This window comes from Phocoena sinus, chromosome 1 (genome assembly GCF_008692025.1).
Source record: "Phocoena sinus isolate mPhoSin1 chromosome 1, mPhoSin1.pri, whole genome shotgun sequence".
In the NCBI taxonomy this organism is placed as follows: domain Eukaryota; kingdom Metazoa; phylum Chordata; class Mammalia; order Artiodactyla; family Phocoenidae; genus Phocoena; species Phocoena sinus.
The window spans coordinates 32,373,607-32,394,427 of NC_045763.1; the positions used below are offsets into that span (position 1 = coordinate 32,373,607).

Here is a 20,821-nt window from a genome sequence, read left to right on the forward strand (position 1 = left end):
ATTTCATTTCCTGCGATGGTTTTGATTTACAATCATCTTCCTAAAAAGGCAGAAGGAGGAGGGAACGGAGAGAGCCCTGCTTCTGTTATTGCTTATCTTGCCCACTTATCCTGTTACCTTTGTGCCTTATCTGTCATCTGAAGTTAGAGAAAGGAGGGGATAAGCTGTGAATTATAAAGGGCAAACAACAGTTTCCACTGTGGTTTTCTTCTGACACCAATCAATTCTACAATTCTCTGACAACAGTGGGGACCCACCATTTCAATTCAGTTCTGATACCACGGACCCCACAGGTTAAGGGCTCAGTCCCAAAAGACTGCCCCTACTTCAGACACCAGCCACAAATGGGGTCCCTAGGCTACCCACACTTATGCTCAGCCAACTACAAATTTGGGTTCCCATGAACTGCACCCCCCCAGGTTTGAAAATTTGCAAGAATAACTCACAGAACTCAGGAAAGAGGTATACTTATGATTATAGATTATTATAAAGGACACAACTCAGGAAGAGTCAAATGGAAGAGAATAATAGGGCCAGGTGTCAGAGGAAGGAGATGCGGAGCTTCTTTGCCCTCTCCAGGCACACCACCCTCCCAGCACAGCCATGTGTTCACCAGCCCAGAAGCTCCCCGAACAAACCGCATTTAGAATTTTTACATGTGGTTTCACTATCTAGGCATGATTGATTAAATCATTGGCCATTGGTGATTGAACACAATTTCCATCCCTTTTCCCCTCCCTGAAGGTCAGGGGTTGGAGCTGAAAAGTTCCAACCGTCTAATCATGTGGTTGGTTCCTCTGCTGAGCAGCCCCCATCTGGAAGCTATCTGGGGGCCTGTGATGGATAATTTTATATATCTACTAGACTATGTCATAAGGTGCCCAGATATCGGCTAAACGTCGTTTCTGAGTGTGTCTGGGAGGGTGTTTCTAGATGAGATTAGCAGTTGAATAAGTGGACCCAGTAATGCTGTTGCCCTCTGTAAGGTGGGTGGGCCTCATCCAGTCCATGGAGGGCCTGAACAGAACAAAAGGTGGGGGAGAGGAGAATTAGCCCTTTCATCTGCCTAATGACTGAGCTGGGACATCTCAATTCATCTCTTCCTGCCCTTGAACTGGAATTTATACAATTGGCTCCCCTGGTTCTCATAATAAATCTCTCCATATGTATCTATATGATGTATATATATTTCTCCTATTGGTTCTATTTCTCTGAAGATTCCTAACTAATACAGGACCCCACTATGCGTCACCACCTTAGGGTAAACTCAGGTATGGTCAAAAGGTTCATTATGAATTTAAAAAGGCCCTCCTAGGGCTTCCCTGGTGGCGCAGTGGTTGAGAATCCGTCTGCCAAGGCAGGGGACACGGGTTCGAGCCCTGGTCTGGGAAGATCCCACATGCCGCGGAGCAATGAAACTCGTGCAACACAGCTACTGAGCCTGTGCTCCAGAGCCCATGAGCCACAACTACTGAACCTGTGTGCCACAACTACTGAAGCCCGCGTGCCTAGAGCCCGTGCTCCACAACAAGGGAAGCCACTGCAATGAGAAGACCGCGCACCGCAACAAAGAGTAGTCCCCACTTACCACAACTAGAGAAAGTCCGTGAGCAGCAATGAAGACCCAACACAGCCAAAAATAAATAAATAAATAAATTTATTAACAACAACAAAAAGGCCCTCCTGTCATTCAGGAAATTTCAGGGGTTTTAGGGGCTCGGTGCTAGGTACTGGGGACAAAGACCAAATATATATATATATATATATATATATATATATTATACCATATCCACATAAAGGACACCTGGTCAGGTTCCCCTCAAGAGTGACCTGTTGGTCTGGAGTAGTGACAGTTTCACAAGGGGATTTTGTAATCAGATCTCACAGCCTCATTTCTATGAGCGGCACCCCTCTGGTTTGGCCTAAGGATGCTGAGGTTGGCTGTGTTTGCATCCACTGCTTAGCTCTGGGAATGCAGACACAGGCCTTGTTGTCAAAGAGGGAGACAGACACACACATGACTACAGTCACAGGGTGTGTTTCAGTCAACTGTTGGACTTGGAGGCCATGGCACCTCTCTGAGGGGTAAGTAGGACCTCCAACAAGGACAGGTGGATGCCTCCAGATGGAGAAAGGAGAGAACCAAATGGGCAGAGGCAGAGTCAAGAGAATCAAGCACATGGTAAGGGCCAGGGCTTGTGTGTTGGTAGGGCTTGACTTGACGTGGCCATGGCCCCTTGTGAAGGGCTCTAGGAGCCTTGTCATCAGTAGCACTGATTAAGAAGGGAACTCTAGGGCTTCCCTGGTGGTGCAGTGGTTGAGACTCCGCCTGCTGATGCAGGGGACAGAGGTTCGTGCCCCGGTCCGGGAAGATCCCACATGCCACGGAGCGGCTGGGCCCGTGAACCATGGCCGCTGAGCCTGCGCGTCTGGAGCCTGTGCTCCGCAACAGGAGAGGCCACAACAGTGAGAGGCCCGCGTACTGCAAAAAAACAAAAAAAAAAAAGAAGGGAACTCTAGAGAGTTGAGGTTTGTTTTGATGAAAGATCATCCTGCGAACAAGTCAGAGGGCAGACTGGAGAAGGGGGGCCACCATCAACTCTTCCTTAGTCTCAACTGCATTAACCTCCTGGTCTCCAGGTTTCCATCCAAATCATTCTGGGCATAGTGGTCAGAGCACGGTTTTATTTTTTTATTTATTATTTATTTATTTGGCTGCGTCGGGTCTTAGTTGTGGTATGCGGGATCTTTCGTTGTGGCACACAGGCTCTGTGTTGCGGCGCAGGCTCTTTGTTCAAAGCTGTGTCCCCTGCATTGGAAGTTGAATTCATAACCACTGGACCACAAGGGAAGTGCCCCAGAGCATTGTTTTAAAACATAAATGTGACAATGTAACTCCCTATCACAACCTTCAGTAGCTTCTCAAAGCCCCCAAATCCTCCACGTGGTTTACAGGGCCCTGCATCAAGCAGCCCCTGCCCACCTTTCCTGCCTGATGTTTCATGCCCTTCCCTGCCCCAGCTCCCACACCTAGCCTTTCAGTTCATTTAATCCGCAGAAGTTGTCTCCTCTCCCTGAAACCCTTTTCCCTGCTCCATCCTCTCTCTGGCTCCTCTTCCTCCAGGTTTCAGCTTAAATGTGGCCTCAGGGAGGTCTTAACCAACTGCTGTATCTAAAATAAGTGGCCCCATTACTTTGTACCACTTAAGTCAATCAATGATTTATGTATTAGCTGATTTATTCCAAGAGTCAGCAAATGCTTTTCCCAAAGAGCCAGATGGTAAATGTTTCAAGCTGTGTAGGCCCTGGGTTTGCCTTTGCATCCTGAAAGCACCCACAGATCAATACTAAAAGGAATGGGCAAGCCTGGATTACAATAAAATTTTTTTGGAATTTTTTTGATGAAAATTGAATGACATATAATTTTCACATGTCACGAAATATTATTCCTGTTTCGTTTCTTTTTCTTATCTTTTTTTTCTCCAGCTCTTTAAAAATGTAAAAATCATTTGTAGCTCCCGGGTTGTCCAAAAACAGACGGGCAGGATGGCCCGCGGACCGTAGTTTGTTGGTAGTTTATTACTTGCGGACACCGGCTGACTCCTCACAGGATTGTTTTCAGCACCACGGAACGCGGGCAGCGCTGTACACCCACCGAGATACACCTGTACAGCGCCCGCCGCTCAAAGGGAGCCGGAGGCGGGTTGGGCCTAAGCGGGAGTGGGCGGGGTCTGCGAGAGCGGTACCCGGGGGCGGGGCCTTGGGGAAGGGGGCGGGCTGAGCGTAGGCTTCCGGCGGAAGAGTGCGGGAGGAAGATGGCTACTACCAAGCGAGTGCTGTACGTGGGTGAGCAGGCGCTGGCTCTGGGTGGAGTCTGGGCGAACCGGGCCGTGGTGTGGAGCTGGACAGGTTTCCGGGCGCGGAGGGCGGCGAGCAGCTGTCTAGGCCGTATCTTTGGCAGTTTTGCTTGGCCTCAGGGTGTGAGCCTGAGACGTAACGATCTTTGCAGCTCTTCCAAGTCCGCCAGGCTCTGACAGGAATCTCTTCACCTCCTGGGCCTGGGGCAGTGGTGGAGGAATATTAGGGAACTCTGAATCCTCGCGCCCATTCACTTTATGTTCACAGCAGTGAGGGCTCAGCCCCCGCTGTTGCCCTAAGCAAAAGAGTTCCCAGACTAGCCGGCTAAAAATGGGAATAACCTTAGTAGCACAGTTTGATGAGCGCTTTGGTGGGGACGGACATTGGTGATATGGGCCTGGGTGCGGGGAGAAGTGACCCCTCCATCTGGAGAGGTGAGAGCAAGCTCTGAGGATGCGGTGACGCCGCAGATGAGCCGGAGTTAGCCAGGTAGCTGAAGTAGAAGCAAGTGTGTTTACTGAAAGGGAGCAAAATCCCAAAGGTGTAAAATAGCCTCACACTTGGAGGCAGGTGTATCATTTTGCGGGGAATCAAAGGGAAAGAGGCTGAAGAGGTGGGCAGGGGCTTATGAAGAGCCTTGCGTATACTGCTAAGCTTATACTTTATCCTTAGGACAGTGGGAAACCTTTGAAGTAGTTTAACCAGGGAAGTGATGGGTTAAAATCTGCACATTCCCGGGATCTTTCTAGTTGGCTTTGTGGAGGAGAGGAAGGTCAGTTATGAAGCTATTGCAGTAATCCTGGGGCTAGATGAGGGTCTGAAAGAAGGGTGAAGAGAGGGGTGTGCATCATAAGTAGGTGTGAGGGAGCATATGAGAGGGATGTTTATGAACCCAAAGGACTGGATGGAAAGACCCCTCCCCTTGGTGGTAGCATGCTAACTTTTACAGCAGGGACTTCTCAAGATGGGCGGGGTCTTGAGAGAATAGAGGACAGTGTCTCAGAAGGCCCTTGGCTTCTTTGCAGGTGGACTTGCAGAGGAGGTGGATGACAAAGTTCTTCATGCTGCTTTTATCCCTTTTGGAGACATCACAGATATCCAGATTCCTCTGGATTATGAAACAGGTAAGTCTTTTTAGTGTCTCGCCTGCTCAGAATCCTCCTGCAAGGAAAAGAGCTTAAAAAAATTTTTTTAAGTTATATCACAGTGCATTCTAAATATGCATTGGCCAGCATGACAGTGATCTTGGTGCAGAAGGGCTGTTCTGAGGCTTGTGGTTGTGAGCTGTAACATGCTTTGCAGAGAGTCCCATCTGTTGCATTTGAGCAAAGACAAACTTTTCAGTTAGCCAGTAGGAAGATAGGTTTTGAGCTACATGGAGATCTGTTGTTTTGAACTACCTGCCAGACACTCTAGCGCACCTGCTCCCTTCTTGGCGGCTGTGCTATTAAACAGGGTAGCAGGAAAGCCCAGCTTCAGCAGTGGGGCCTTAGCCTCTGTGTACCTGGGAATAAGCTTTCCATCAATTAGTATCACATTTGTAGTTCAGTTTTCTATTTTAACCTTTGTTGTCATTTTTAAGATTGGAGTTTTAGGCCCAGATCTGATAGGGATAGAGTAGGCAGCTAGTTTAGAAATCCCACTAGGGGATCGTAGATAGAGAGGGAACTTTGGCAGACTCCTGTAAGTTAATGATCACTCAAGAAAGCAGGCTTGCTTAACAACAAAACTATACATCAAGTCAGTGATGCCTGCATCCTGCTGGTTGAGGGCAGTAAGTTAATGATCCCTAGGACACGCTTCTCTGCACACACTAAAAACAAAAACATAGGGGAAAGGTGACATTATGCTGGAACCTGAGGTGATTTACCATATTTTAGTGTATATTACCGCCTTTTTGCTCATTTCCATAGCGCCATGACAGTCCAGGTTGGACCAGATAGGGTCAAAAACTCCCTTGCCCAACCTGTAGGAGGAGTTAATTATGGAAGACTCGAAGAATGAGGAAGAAGGTGGTCTTCTCCCCCTCCCCACTTTTCCTTTAATTATAAAACTGTATGTAGCCCACTGAGTTCTCTGTGGGGCACTGTCTTTTCCTGCCCCCTTGTATCTCTCAGAAGTGTCCTATACTAATAAATCACTTCTTGCCTGTCACTTTGCTTCTTACTGAATTCTTTCTGGGCCAAGACGAAAGAACGTGAGCTTCGTTAAGTCCTAAGACGTGTTTTGAGGTTTTAGCAACCTGTGCTCTACTGAGTCCCGAGTCGAGTTGTGTGTTTCAGCTGTGTCATCAACCTTGCATATAATTTTAACCTCCCTGGGATCTTTATATGTTATAAAAATGATAAGGTTATATTGACTCTCTAAGGTTAATTGGTTTATTAAACTAGTGCTGTTGTGCACTTGGCCTTTCTACTTAGATTAGTGTTTTGCTGAGGATAAAGACAGTGTCCTTACCCAGGTTTTAGGATTCAAGCTTTATGCACAGTTGATGTTCAAAATGTATGCTTGGAATGAATAATTGGTAGGTTAAATGACTTCATTTTTCTAGCTCCTGCACGCAAAGGTTAAGGTTTTAATTTGGCTTTGGTAAAAGAATTGAATGCTGCTTTTAGAGATTAAAACTATAGTTGATTATTCAGCTATGTTCACTACAGAACAGTTTAATATTGCTTGAACTGTTATTTAAACTAGAAAGAATCAAAGAGTAAGATTCCTTCTTCCTAAATCGTGATTGTGTAGAATTTCAAATGAATGGATAAGGCATGCAACTGACTTCACTTTCCTCGTGACCACCTGCTTCCTCCCATTGCCCCACATGATAATTGCTTGGCTTTGTTTGCCTTTTTTCAGAAAAGCACCGAGGATTTGCTTTTGTTGAATTTGAGTTGGCAGAGGTGAGAAAATTCTGTTACCTATGTTAAGTCTTTGGCTTGTGTCATTATTGTTACTGATTACAAAGGGAGCTGTTCTCCATTTGGTTGGGTTTTGGGGTGCTGATGCTTCCAGAGAGATAAGAAGTGCTATTTGAAGGAAAGTTTCCCTCACTTAATCAAACTGTAGGCTGTGGTTAACATCGCAGACAGGTCCTGCGCCTCTTGCTCTGCAGAGCTCTTGTGGCACTGGTGATTATTTCTTTGTCTTCCACTAAATAGCCAATAGCTGAAGTCACCCAGGAAGTGCACTTTGTTAGACACATACAACCTGGGCAGGGAGTATAAATAGACCTTTTCCTGTGAGGTTGGGTTTTTTTTTTTTTTGGCTACTGAGTATGTTTAGACACCACAAGAAGCATTTGACTGCAAGCCTAAACTTTTTTTTTTAATAAATTATTATTATTATTATTATTTTCTATACAGCAGGTTTTTATTAGTCATCCATTTTATACACATCAGTGTATACCTGTCCATCCCAATCTCCCAATTCATCCCACCACCACCACCACCCTGCCGCTTTCCCCCCTTGGTGTCCATACATTTTTTCTCTACTTCTGTGTCTCAATTTCTGCCCTGCAAACCGGTTCATCTGTACCATTTTCTAGGTTCCACATATATCGCAAGCCTAAACTTGTCCCTTGTCTTTCCTTGGCAGGATGCTGCAGCAGCTATCGACAACATGGTATGGCTAGGAATCCTCCTTCTTACAGAAGTTGCTTTTTGGTGGTACAGAGGGCACTTATTCATACATGAGTTTGCTGAACCTCCAAAGTTACAAGGTTGCATGGGCAAGTACAGATTATCATCATATGAAAATATTCACTGTGAATTGATCGCTTTTGATCAATTTGATAATAATGTAAATGCTAACTATCCTTGTTGACCAGTCTCTCACTGGCTGCCTGAGTCTAGGATAGGAAATTGCAAACACAATGCAAATTGATTGCACAATGAAATTGCATATTTTACAAAAGAGGCAGGATTTCATGAAGTGTTAGACCAGTTAACAATTGAGAAGAGAAATTCAACAAGGATAAAGATAGGTTATGCTACTGATGCAAATGATTGGAATAGCCTGGAGAGCTCCTTGGGGAAAATGATGTAGCTCTTGATTATGTATTCCCTCTTCAAGATGCTTATGATTTTCACAGCAGATAAGAAATGCAAAAATATCATACTGATATTTTGATAGTATTTTGTTGGAAAAATACTACAGATTAATCAGCATCCATTACATCTTTGTCCTATAAATTAGCACATAAATTAAACCTGAATTTTAACTATAAGACATTTATTTTCATTATTTTTAGTTTCATCACAGTAAATTCCCAATCAATCTTTTTTCCCTTCACTTTTTACCATGAAATTTTCTTCACTGCCTTAAGTGAATTCACATTCAGTGACTTTTCCTGGTACCAGTTATCTTAGGATAATAAGGTTTTCCTTTATTCCTGTTCTCTGTTTCCCATTCACCAAACATATTCCTCAGCTCTCAGAGAGAGAGAGAGACCATTTCTCACCACTTAAAGCTGATCTTGACTTTTGGAGGTGAACTCGGGTACTTGGAAACTGCATTTCTCCTTGTAATTTCAGAGTGCTCTGAACCCAGAGTCACCTTTGGAAGCACAGGTCGTTGGTGGTATTGAAAGAAAGGTCAGATACATGCTACTATATATAAAATAGATGTACAACAAGGACCTACTATATAACACAAGGAACCATATTCAATATCTTATAATAACCTACAATGGAAAAGAAGTCTGAAAAAGAATATATATACATGTGTATATATATATGTGTGTGTGTGTGTGTGTGTGTGTGTATATATGTATATATACACACACACACATATATATGTAAAGTATAACTGAATCACTTTGCTGTACACCTGAAACATTGTAAGTCAACTATGCTTCAACTTTAAAAAAAAAAAAGAAAAGAAAGAAAGGAGGTATGTGATGGCTCCAGGGAGGAAATTCCCTGCAACCTACAGACTGCTTTGCAGTAGGTGCATAGCTTGGGTGCTAGGGGCTCAGGGGTTAAGGGAGAACAAGTCATGAGCTTGTCTCAGATTTTTCAGAAGGAAATGGAAAGCTGTCTGACTTTGTTTTAACCTAACAGAGTTTAAGCAGCTGGATTTTCAATCTTTTCAGAATGAGTCTGAGCTCTTTGGACGGACAATTCGTGTCAATTTGGCAAAACCCATGAGGATTAAGGAAGGCTCTTCCAGACCAGGTGAGTAGGAGCAATACAGATTCCCCATCACATCCTCCAGTTTGGCCTTGGTTGCCTTTCTGTCCCGATTTTCTTGGAAGTGGGAGCTGAATGCTACTCTGGTGGACAGGAGTAGAGCATGGTTTACATTGGCGAAGGACATGCGCCACCTTTGTGGGGAAATAAAAAGAGTTTGAGCTTCTCAGCCAAGCCAGGGTAATTGTTTGCTTTATGAGAAACGCAGCCTGATCTCTTACCTGTCCCCATTTTCTGAACACTCCTGGCAGGTTCCGTCAAGGGCTGGGACTGGCAAAGGCTGCACCTTTCCCTGGGGCATAGCTTTTTCACTTAGTCCTGCTAAGAGCCGGGCTTCAGGGCTGGCAGTCTCTGAAAGGTGGGAACTTTCCTTACCGTGGGAGTTCCCAAAGTGGAGTCCTGTGGCCGAGAGGGCCACAGAGCATGTTCTGCTTTGCTGACCAAAGCAGCTACTTAGCAGCTGGCTGATAGCTTGAATTTGTTCTCATTTGCCTGCCTCTTTCCTTTCAGTTTGGTCCGATGATGACTGGTTGAAGAAGTTTTCTGGGAAGACTCTTGAGGAAAATAAAGAGGAAGAAGGGTCAGAGCCTCCAAAAGTGGAAACCCAGGAGGTGAGACTGAAGGCTGGCACTTCCCACAGGAGACTTCGTTTTTTAGGTTTTTATGGAAATTTGCAAACATATATACAAAAGCAGGGAGAATGAAAAATGAGCTTTTAGTGTTTTGGTGGAGGTGCTAATGAGTGAACTAAAGGGAAGCTTTAGGCCTCTTGTCCTTGTGCTCTGCGTGAGGAGCTTCTCAGCTCTGCCTGGGTTCTGTTCTGTGATTGCCGCCGACGAGGAGGAAGCCTGAGGTGGGGAGGGGTGGTGAGCGCACCACTGCAGCCCTCCTCATCAGTCCCCCCCATCACTGGGGCTTCCTGTCCTGATGCAGGGGAGGCAGGGCTGGGTGGGGGTACCTTCCTGGCAGCCTGGGCACAGGTTTGAGGTTCTCCCTTCCAGAGAACCCGCCTTGGCACTTCCTCCTGATTCTCGGCATACCTCTCTAACCATTGCCTCTCAGGCTGCCTCTCCCCTTCTTCTAAACGTTGTTCTTCTGAATTTCTTGACTCACAGCAGCCCTCTCCCCTCTCTGCCAGAACAGTGGCAGTCACTCTGATTTTGCACAGCCTCTCCTGTGCTGTTGACTTTCCTGGCCTCTGTTTCTAGTCCTGAGCTTCAGATGTTTCTGCTGCAAGTCTCGCCCTCCCTTCTCTAATCCCGTTCTTCCTGTGTTCTCAAACTCACCACCTTGCCACCATCCATCCACATTGACCTCAGCCAGAAATCCAGATGCAAAGCAGAGCACATAAATGGCCCTCAGTCAGTGGAGTAACCCTAGGTCACTCTAGACGCCTCTTTAAAATAGAGCCAGAACATCATATTCTGCCAAGTTTTTCTCTTAAATCTTCCTTGAATCCATCCTCCCCTGATTACTCCATCGTCCCAATGTAACTTCTCGTCTCATTTGGATAATTGCAATAGCTTCCTAACTAGCCTTCTGGCTGCAGCCTTGCTCTCCTCCCATCTTTTATAAAGGCAGCTAGAATGATCTTTTTAAAGCATACCATGGATCATCTGACTCTCCTGCTGAGAACTTTTCAGTGGCTGCCCATCACCTGTCCCGTGAGATAAAGTCGCCGGGGGACTCTCCCAGCCTTGACCCTGCCCGCCTCTCACCTTGTAGTCCCCACTTTACGCTATTGGTAAAACAGTCTTTGTATTTCCCTGTATGTCTTTGCTTTTGTAAAGGCTACGCAAGTGCTTATTGCCTTTCCCTTTCTAGTCAGTAAATTCTGTGAGGATAGGGGCCTCGTATTAATAAAGGCCTTGTTAATAAAAATGTGGAATGTGAGGTGGGGTAATGTGATTAAGAACATGGACTTGGTTGGGGGATGGGGGGCTTAGGTGTGAATTCCAGGCTCACCACTTAGCACCTCTGTGACCTTGGGCAAGTTACTGAACTTCATTGTACCTCAGTTTCCCCATCTATGAAATGGGAATGATGGTAGGTAGCACTGATCTCACAAGTGGTTGTAAAGATTAAATGAGCTGATTACCTAAAACGTTGAGAATAGTACCCTGTACATGGCAAGTGCTATGTGAGTATTTGCTGTTACAACTATGCTACTGCTGTTGTTAACAGCAGATAATAGTCACGGCGTCCTCAGTGCCCAGCGTGACACCTCAGCGAGTTTGTCAAACTGAAGCACAAACAAGAGCACTTGAGTTTTCTCTTTGGAGCAAATGTGACAGCTGTAATAAATATCTCCTCTGCCCAGCCTTGTCTACTTGGAGTATAAAGCAAGGTCCCAACCACCTCCATTCTGAGCACTTAGGCCCTCCTTGCTTCCACTGCAGCCAGCCTGTGGATATGCAGGGCTAAGCGTAGGGGAAGGGGGTGGTGTTGCACAAGTGGGTCCGTTTAACTGACTAAGGTGGGTGGGCTTGAACTGGAAGTTGAAGTTGTTGAGAGTTGTGTGTTTTGAGCCAGAAAAGCATTGTTCTGTGACTGCAGGGGAGAGTGAAGGCGAAGCGAGCTGACGTGTCTCAGGGAGTGAGATGAGATAAAATGCCTGAGGGGTGGGGCTCTGGGTAGACAGTGCTGAGGTCTCCTGTCACTGGGTGTCTGGCTGGGGGCCATGGCCACGGCCTCCGCCTTCTGCAGCCCCATCAGGGCCCAAGGCCTTTCCTGTCGGTGCCTTGCTCAGCCCGCTCGCTGCAGTGGGTTCTGGGGTGTCTTCAGAAGAACACTCGCTCTCCTAGTCGGGGAGTCAGGCTGTTCTCTCTAACCTGGCCATTTCTCCTGCGTCTAGGGAGAGCCCGCTGTAAAAAAGGCCCGGTCAAACCCTCAGGTGTACATGGACATCAAGATTGGGAACAAGCCAGCAGGCCGCATCCAGATGCTCCTACGTTCAGACATCGTTCCCATGACAGCAGGTGAGCAGGACTCCGGTCAGGCTGGCCGGGAAGCTGGGAGCTGAGCAGTGAGCCTTTCCAAGGTTCTCAGTGCCTTAGTTCTTGTGTCCTTGACGTTGTTTCTGACCTGAGTTGATTTGCGGCATCTCAGATCCTGGGATCTATTAACAGATGAGTCAGAGCAGGCATTTTTGAAGCTTTAGAAGTGCTGGTTTACTACTTTTTTTAAATATAAATTTATTTATTTAATTAATTAATTAATTTTTGGCTGCATTGGGTCTTCATTGCTGCACACGGGCTTTCTCTAGTTGCGGCAAGCGGGGGCTACTCTTCGTTGCGGTGCCTGGGCTTCTCATTGCAGTGGCTTCTCGTTGCGGAGCATGGGCTCTAGGCACACGAGCTTCAGTAGTTGTGGGACGTGGGCTCGGTAGTTGTGGCTCACGGGCTTAGTTGCTGCACAGCATGTGGGATCTTCCCAGACCAGGGCTCGAAACCACCCCTGCGTTAGCAGGTGGATTCTTAACCACTGCGCCACCAGGGAAGTCCCTGGTTTACTACTTTTTAATAATAGTTTTTTATTTAATACAAGTAAATGTGTATTCATGGTTTAAAAAAAAGTATACACACATAAGTATATTCCAACAATATTGAAGACAATGAATTGAAAACCTAAGTCTTTCTTTCTTCTCCACATCTAGTCCTACTCTCCAGAAGTAACTACTGTTAACTAACAGTTTCTTGAGTATTTTTCATTTGCTAAATATTGACTTCTATTTATTCTTCTTTTAATCTAAATTTTATTATATAGACATATAGTTTAGAATGTTAATTCCACAAAGCTTGTTTTGAAAAACAGCAGTGCCCCCATGTTGTCCTCCCATCCTGCCGCATCCCCCCCTTTGCTGCTTCTCAGAGGCAGCCAATTTCCCCTCTTAGCTGATTCTTTTGGTTTTTACCTCCATATTGGTAGATAACAGATTTATGTTGCTACTTTCTGTTTTTTCTTCATTTTAGGCATCTATTGGCTTCCCACTTCAGAAGATAAGGAATTAGCTTTCTAAATCACCTTCCCTGATCCTTCATCCTCCTTACATTGTTACCATAATTGTGTTTAGGTCATAGGTTATTCTAACTATGTAAGCATCATTCTGTGATAACTTCCTTTCATGCATAGCACTTTGTTTTCCCTGGAATTCATAATTGTCTTGTTTTCACATTTGCTTAGTCTTCTGTGCATATATTCCTGAGTCTCTCCGAAATTCTCCTGCTTCTATAAATCTCTCATCATGTTCAAATACATCAGATATTCTGTCAATTTCACTGTTCCTCCTTGGAGCCTTCTGACCTCCTCTGGCCTGGACCAGTTGCTTTCCAGATACCACTGCATAGCTATTGTCATGGGATCTCCTATTTTCGCTTATGTTGGAACCTCTGTTGTCTTTTTTGGTCTATTCTCTTGTTTCGGTAGAAGACATACTTCTGTAGCTTCTGGAGAAAAGAGCTTGGAGGATAAGTTTTTTGAGACTGATGTGTGAAAATATCTCCTTTCCCACTTGATGGTTTGGTTGTAAAATTGTAGAGAAGTCTAGTATTCTGATTCTTGGTCCTTTATACAAAACCTTTTTAAAATTTTCTGCCTAGAGCTCAGCTGTTCAGTATGGTAGCCACTAGCCACATGTGACTATTTAAGTTTAAATTAATTCAAGTTAAATAAAATTAAAATTCACTTCCTCAGTTACACTATCCAAATGCTTAATAGCTGTTAGATAACACTGGTCTGGAGGCTTGGAGTGTCTCTTTGTCCTGTGTTCTGAAACAGTGTGCCTTTGGAGTAAATCTCCTTCCATTCGTCATGCTGGATATTCAGTGGGCCCTATTATGTTAGTTTTCTCTTCCTGCTGTAACAAATTATCACAGACTTAGCAGCTTACAAGAACATAAATTTATTATCTTAACTGTTATGAAGGCCAGAAGGCCAAAACAGGTCTCAGCAGGCTAAAATGAAGATGATGGCTGGGTTGCTGCATTCCTTACTGGAAGCTCTAGGGGTGGATGGATCTGTTTCCAGAGACAGTGAGGTTGTTGGCAGAATTCAATTTCCTGTATCTGTAGACTGAGGTACCCATTTCCGTGTGGGCTGCCAGCTGAGGGCTGTTCCCAGCTTCTAGAGGCTTGTGGTCCCCTTCTTCTATCATCGCAGCCAACAGTGGTAGATCCAGTCCCTCTCATGTTTCTATTCTCTCCTGCCTCCTCTTCCATCCACTTCTAACTCTCTTTCTGACTATAGATGGGAAAGGTTGTGATTGTATTAGGCCCACCTGGATAATCTAGGCTACTCTCCCCATCTCAACATCCATAATCTTAATCACATCTGCAAAGTACCTTTTGCTGTGTACAGCATAACATAGTCTCATGTTCCAGGGATTGGGACATAGATATCTTTGGGGAGCCATTATTCCGCATACCACACCGATCAATCAGGACAGTCCTATCTTTTGGTTTGGGAAAATTTCCTTGGATTATTTCTTTGCATTTGTCCCTTCTGATTTCTCTCTTCTCTCATTCTGGAACCTTCCTAAATGTCCTTTTTCATAGCATCCTGTGCTTATTTCATGCATGTACTGCCATTTCATCTTGGGAGATTACTAAAGCTTCTTTTTCCTATACAGCTTATGTTTCAGGTTACTTTTTTCTGAGTTTTTAAATTTTGTTTTGCTTTGTTTGTTATTGGTCTGTTTGCTTGTTTTGGTCTTTGCTTTTCACATTAGATGCCTTTAAGACTAGGGCCCTAAAAATCTGCTTGGAAACTCCCTGGATATTGGTAAGGCTTGCTGACTGAGGCTTCCACTGCAAGGTGGTTCTCTCTCTCTCTTGGACCCTGGATGGTCAGTATTCCTGAGTTGTAGTCTCTTGGACAAAGCGGAGTCCACAGAGAAGACTCTAGTCTCTTGCTAGTGGTCCTGTTTACAGCTCTTTGCCATCATGGTTGGGGGGGGTGGGAACAGTATATAAAACTTCACTTGATCTCCATTTGTCTTTATGGTACCTCGACCCTCGGCTATGTGTAGTGCATCCCAGAGCATAGACCCTCTGCTTTGACATACCAGAGGGCAGACCTCCAGCCGGCAGCCAGGGCCAGGGAAGGGAGAGGATCTGGGGGCTAGCTATTTTTTTAAACAGGCTTTCAATCACACTTACTGTTTTTAGAGCCATCTTCATTCTTGGCTCTGAGCTTTTGGCATTTCTGCAGCATAAATCGAATTGCTCTCGGCTTTACCAGCTTAAGCTTCAGGTTTGTTAGGTCTGCTATATCAGTTATGGCTCATCTATTTGTCTTCTAGGTTTCAAAGATTTTTGTTGCTGTTGTCTTTTCTCTTGCTCCTATTTTTTTTTTTTTTTTTGGTCATTTTATCCATTTTTTAAGTGTACAATTTACTGGCATTAATTGCATTCACAATGTTGTACAACTATCACCACTATCTATTTTCAAAACTTTTTCACCACTCCAAAGAGAAACTCAGTCAGTACCCATTAAACAACAACTCCCCATTCTCCTCTCCCCTCCGCCCTGGAACATTTATTCTATTTTCTGTCTCTCAGAATTTGCTATTCTAGACATTTCATATAAATGGAATCATACAGTAGTTGTCCTTTTGTGTCTGGCTTATTTCACTTATCATCGTGTTTTCAAGGGTCATCTGTGTATCCATGTTTTGTTCATTTTTATGACTGAATAATATTCCATTGTCTGGATAGTCCACATTTTGTTTATCCATTCATGTGTTGATGGACACTTGAGTGTTGTTTCCACTTTCTGGTTATTGTGAATAATGCTGCTGTGAACGTTTGTGTACAAATATGTGTGTGTGTGTTTTAAATATAAATTTATTTATTTATTTATTTTGGCTGTGTTGGGTCTTCGTTGCTGTGCGTGGGCTTTTTCTAGTTGCAGCAAGCGGGGGCTGCTCTTCATTGCGGTGCGTGGGCTTCTCATTGCAGTAGCTTCTCTTGTTGCAGAGCATGGGCTCTAGGCTGTGGGCTTCAGTAGTTGTGGCATGTGGGCTCAGTAGTTGTGGCACGTGGGCTCAGTAGTTGTGGCTTGTGGGCTCTAGAGCACAGGCTCAGTAGTTGTGGCGCACGGGTTTAGTTGTTCTGCGGCATGTGGGATCTTCCCGGACCAAGGCTCGAACCCGTGTGCCCTGCATTAGCAGGTGGATTCTTAACCACTGCGCCACCAGGGAAGTCCCCAAATATGTGTTTAAATCCCTGTTTTCAATTGTTCTGGGTGCTTACCTAAGAGTGGAAATGCTGTGTCATATGGTAATTCTAATTTGACTTTTTGAGGAACTGCCAAACTGTTTTCTACAGTGGCTGCACCATTTTACATTCCCACCAGCAACGTATTAGGGTTCTAATTTCTTCACATCCTCACCAAAACTTGTTTTCTGTTTATTATAGCCATCCTAGTAGATGTGAAGTAGGATCTCATTGTGATTTTGATTTGCATTTCCTTAATGACTAATGATGTGGAGCATCTTTTCATGTGCTTAGGGGGAGGAGCCGTTTGTGTATCTTCTTTGGAGGAATGTCTATTCAAGTCTTTTGCCTATTTATTTACTGGGTTGTTTGTCTTTTTGTTGTTGAGTTGTAGGAGTTCATTATATATTCTGGATGTTAAATGCTTAAGAGATAATGATTTGCAAATATTTTCTCTCTTTCCCTGAGTTGCCTTTTTACTTTGTTGAGAGTGTCCTTTGATGCACAGAAGTTTTCATTTTGATGAAGTCTAATTTGCCTATTTTTTCTTTTGTTACCTACACTTTCGGTATCACAGTTAAGAAACCATTGCCAAATCCAGAGTCACAAAGAGTTGCCCGTGTTTTTTTTCTAAGATCCTGTTTGGTTTTTCTTTTAAAAAATTGCTTTACTGCCAGTTTAGTGTAGAACAGAGCTAGAATGCATGTGTTCACTCCTTCTTTAACTAGAATCCCCTCTAGTCCTTCAAGATGTCAGTATCTCAGAGGTTTATAATGAGCATGTCATATTTTGAAATGAAAATATGAACATTAAACAAATACAACAGTTTTTCAGAGCCTAGTTAGAGGTTTCATTGGTTTGTTTTTTAACTTGGGTACCTTTTCCTTTCTCGGCGCCAGAGAATTTCCGCTGCCTGTGCACCCATGAGAAGGGCTTTGGCTTCAAGGGCAGCAGCTTCCACCGCATCATCCCCCAGTTCATGTGCCAGGGCGGTGATTTCACCAACCACAATGGCACTGGGGGCAAGTCCATCTACGGGAAGAAGTTTGACGATGAAAACTTCATCCTCAAACACACGGGACCAGGTGGGACCCGATCAGTGGCTGGTGATCGGTGGGCTGGGCTGGGGCAGGATGACTGTGTGGGGGGAGTGATGGGCTGTGGTTCTGGCTGACAGGTTGGGGGTCTGGAGGGGACCCACCCAGTGAACAGAGGAGAGGTGTTGGGCCTGGCTAAGCAGAGTGAGCTTGTTTCCATTCATGTACTGCCCGTCCCCCAACCACGTCCGCACTCCCTGTCGGCCTAGCTTACATTCTGTGGTCGGCCAGTGTAAGCCCTTGTCTTCCCTCAGCCCCACTACCTGCCTCGCTCTGTCAGGCTCATCCAGTAAAAAAGTTCAGTGCTTGGTCCCCCAGCAACTAGAAAAAACACAGAACTGTACTGAAATTTATGACCAAAGCTCTGCAGGAGGCCCTCGGCAGCCGTACTAGATAGAGCTCCCTAGTTAACACTCAGTCCTGGTCAGAGATAACAATTCCATCCCTTCCTTCATTCCCGAAGCCTTCATGTCACCCTCTGCCTCAGCTGATGCTTGGCCTCCTGCATCTGTCCCATGCCCGCTCTGACTTCCCTCCAAGTACAGGGGCTGAGCTGTCTTCCCTCTGCTTGTGGCCTGGACCCCTACTCCTCTCCCCTACTTCAGAACCTGGCTTCTGTGGATGTACCCCTGCAGCCTTGTGTAACGCATTTCCCCTGCTCTGCTAGATCAGTCCTTCAGCATAAAAGCGCACAGCATCCATCTTTCAAAAAAGTCTTTGACTGATGTACCCCCTCAGCTATCACCCATGCCTCTGGTCCCCATTGTAAGCAAAACTTCTTGAAAAAGTTATGTAGACTCCCTGCCTCCCATTCTCTCTGTCCCCCACTAGACCGACTTCTAGTGCCACCTGTCCACTGAAACCACTCTTCTCAAAGATGCTGGCAGCCTCCATCTTGCCAATAGTCGGTTCCAGGTCCTCATTCCATTCCCCCTCCCAGCAGCATTTACGCTCCTCCCTCTACTACCAGACGTCCTCAGGGCCGGGAGCAGGGTGGAGAGGGTCGATGTGGTCGTTCTCTCCCCCAGGCCTGCTCTCCATGGCCAACTCTGGCCCAAACACCAACGGCTCCCAGTTCTTCCTGACATGTGACAAGACGGACTGGCTGGACGGCAAGCACGTGGTATTTGGGGAGATCACGGAAGGCCTGGACGTCTTGCGGCAGATTGAGGTGGGCGGCCGCCCGGGCCCCCGGTGCACAGCCGTGTGGGAGGGCAGGAGCTGGGGCTCCAGGGCCTGGAGAGAGAGGCCACGGCTGCTGCTGCTGGGGGTGGGGGGGCAGGGGGCGGGGCGGGTATCCTGAGCTGCCCTTTCCTCTCCACCCTCCCTCCCTCCCCTGATTCCTCCTCTTCTGTTTTGCCTGCAAAGGCCCAGGGCAGCAAGGACGGGAAACCCAAGCAGAAGGTCATCATCTCCGACTGTGGGGAGTACGTGTGAGAGGGCAGCTGTCAGCCCGGGGAACCGGCAGCCAAGGTGTCCCGTTTGCAGCAAGCAGGGCTTTGTGTCCCGGCGCTTCCTTGGGGTCAGCGTGGGGCAGCTCCTCTGCAGGCACGGCCTGGGCCGCCTCTGGCTCTTCCCCAAGTGGGGCCGTGGGCCAGGGTGCTGCCCTCCCCACCGTGGACGGCTGTGCGTGCCCTATTCAGGCTAGGGCCTCTCCTGGGCTCACCTGTGTGGATCCTAGACGTTTTCTTCTGGTAAAATAAATTCTCTTTTTTGTACTGCTGCTTCCAGCTAGTTCCTGGGAGTTGTCAGAGGTTGCATCTAAAGCTAAACTGCCCCCCAAGACAGGTTGGTGAAGGAATAGGAAATAGCGTCTTCCCCACAGCTTTTCTTTCTTCCCTCGGGCAATTCCCTGAGATGTCGGGTGATATATCTTCAAGCCAGATACCCTTGTCAGACCATTGTCAAGACCATGGGAATCAAAGACGGTGGAAAAGTTCCTATCTACAGTGCCTCCACTCCCAAATCATGCTGCCAGTCTCGTAGCCAGTGGGTGTACTGCTCAGTCTCCGTGATTCATTTGCTCACTTTCATTCTACAGGTTTTTAAAATGGTATTTTATTACTCAAAATGCCTTCTCCATGCCAGGTACTGTACCTATTTGTCAGGAGACAAGAGGTCAGCAAACCCGTTGGGTCTAATCCAGCCCACTGCCTGTTTTTGTGAATAAAGTTTTATTGGAACGCAGCCACACCCATTTGTTTACATATGGTCTGTGGCTGCTTGCTCACTGCAGTGACAGAGTTGAGTAACTGGTGACAGATACTGTATGGTCCCTGTATTAGAGTTCCCAGAGAAACAGAACCAGTAGGGTGTGCGTATATGTTCATAGAGAAAGAGATTTATTTCACGGAATTGGCTCTGCAGTCGTGCGGGCTGAGAAGTCTGATAGCTGCAGGGCAGGCCAGCAGGCTGGAGCCCCAGGAAATAGTTGATGTTGAAGCTTGAGTCCAAAGGCCGTCTGGAGGCAGAATTCCTCCTCCCTCAGGTGATCCCAGTCTTTCTGTCTTAAGGCCTTCAACTCACTGGATGAGGACCACCCCCATTATGGAGGGGTCATCTGCTTTACTCCAAGTCTACTGATGTAAATGTCAATCACATCAGAAAAATACCTTCACAGAAACATCCAGACTGGTGCTTGGCTAAAAAGTTGATAGCATGGCTTAGCTATAAACACAAAATTAACCAATGCCGTCCCAAAGCCTAAAATATTTACTATCTGAACCTTTGCAGAAAGTTTGCTGACCACTGATGAGACAAGTGGTCTCACCCATGCTGAGCTCACAGTCTGGTCCCTCTGTGCAGCCACTTCCTGGAGCTCAGGTCAGGCTGGCTTCTCTCCGCTTGCCCTCCATGGACTGGTCAGCCAAGTGGCTTTAAAGGAACCCTGACCTGCTGAAGGCACTGAGCAGAGACTGAGCCCTGTAGCCACTAGATACCTCCCTCTGGGGTGGGGTCACTCAGACCATTCAGAGTCTACCCGGCTGGGCTTTTACATGTTGAGTAGAAATCTGGACGAGGCAGGAGTGTGGCCTGTTGTCCCCTGGCCCTGGTGACCCCAGGAGAGCTCCTGTTTAGGGATGGTGGCACTCTGGCTCTACCTCTGGCTCCCATGTGCCAAGTGGACTCCTGGCCCTCAGCTGAGCCCCCTTTGCTGCAGCTGACCAGGTTTCTGTTTCCTTGGGCCTCAGATGTACCACAGTTACCCCTGATCCTTATGGAGCTGCCAAAAGAGACCCCCCATCTCAAGGCCCAGGCGCCCCCTCTGAGTGCAGACTGTGGCCGTCACAGGTCAGTCTACCTGACTGCCCACAGCGTTAGGGCAGGCTTTAGTGAAGCAGGGTGATGGCAGTGACTTCAGGGCTTTTATAAGAGCCAAGAAAGGGTATGTATGAAGAGCTTAGTACAGCCAGCCCCCCAAGAGAGGACCGACTCCTGACAGCCTAGGGAGCTTGAGACCAGCCAG

The 20,821-nt window shown here is 46.3% G+C and overlaps 1 protein-coding gene across 6 annotated transcripts; it reads left to right on the top strand.

Moving 5' to 3' along the window:
* Positions 1 to 3,767: 3,767 nt before the first annotated feature.
* PPIE (peptidylprolyl isomerase E) lies at positions 3,768 to 19,073 on the top strand. Of its 6 annotated transcripts, none has more exons than XM_032645528.1 (10): positions 3,768 to 3,846; positions 4,884 to 4,982; positions 6,712 to 6,755; positions 7,450 to 7,476; positions 8,948 to 9,029; positions 9,555 to 9,655; positions 11,899 to 12,022; positions 17,158 to 17,343; positions 18,384 to 18,526; positions 18,724 to 19,073. In XM_032645528.1, exons 1-10 carry the CDS (start codon positions 3,816 to 3,818, stop codon positions 18,790 to 18,792), a joined length of 906 nt encoding a protein of 301 aa, XP_032501419.1. In that variant the 5' UTR covers positions 3,768 to 3,815; the 3' UTR covers positions 18,793 to 19,073. The 6 variants fall into 6 exon arrangements, with proteins under 6 accessions (XP_032501419.1, XP_032501430.1, XP_032501439.1 ...); XM_032645566.1 differs by having other exon boundaries at positions 3,800 to 3,846; positions 7,450 to 7,582; XM_032645574.1 differs by lacking the exon at positions 3,768 to 3,846 and adding an exon at positions 3,870 to 4,347.
* Positions 19,074 to 20,821: the final 1,748 nt, after the last annotated feature.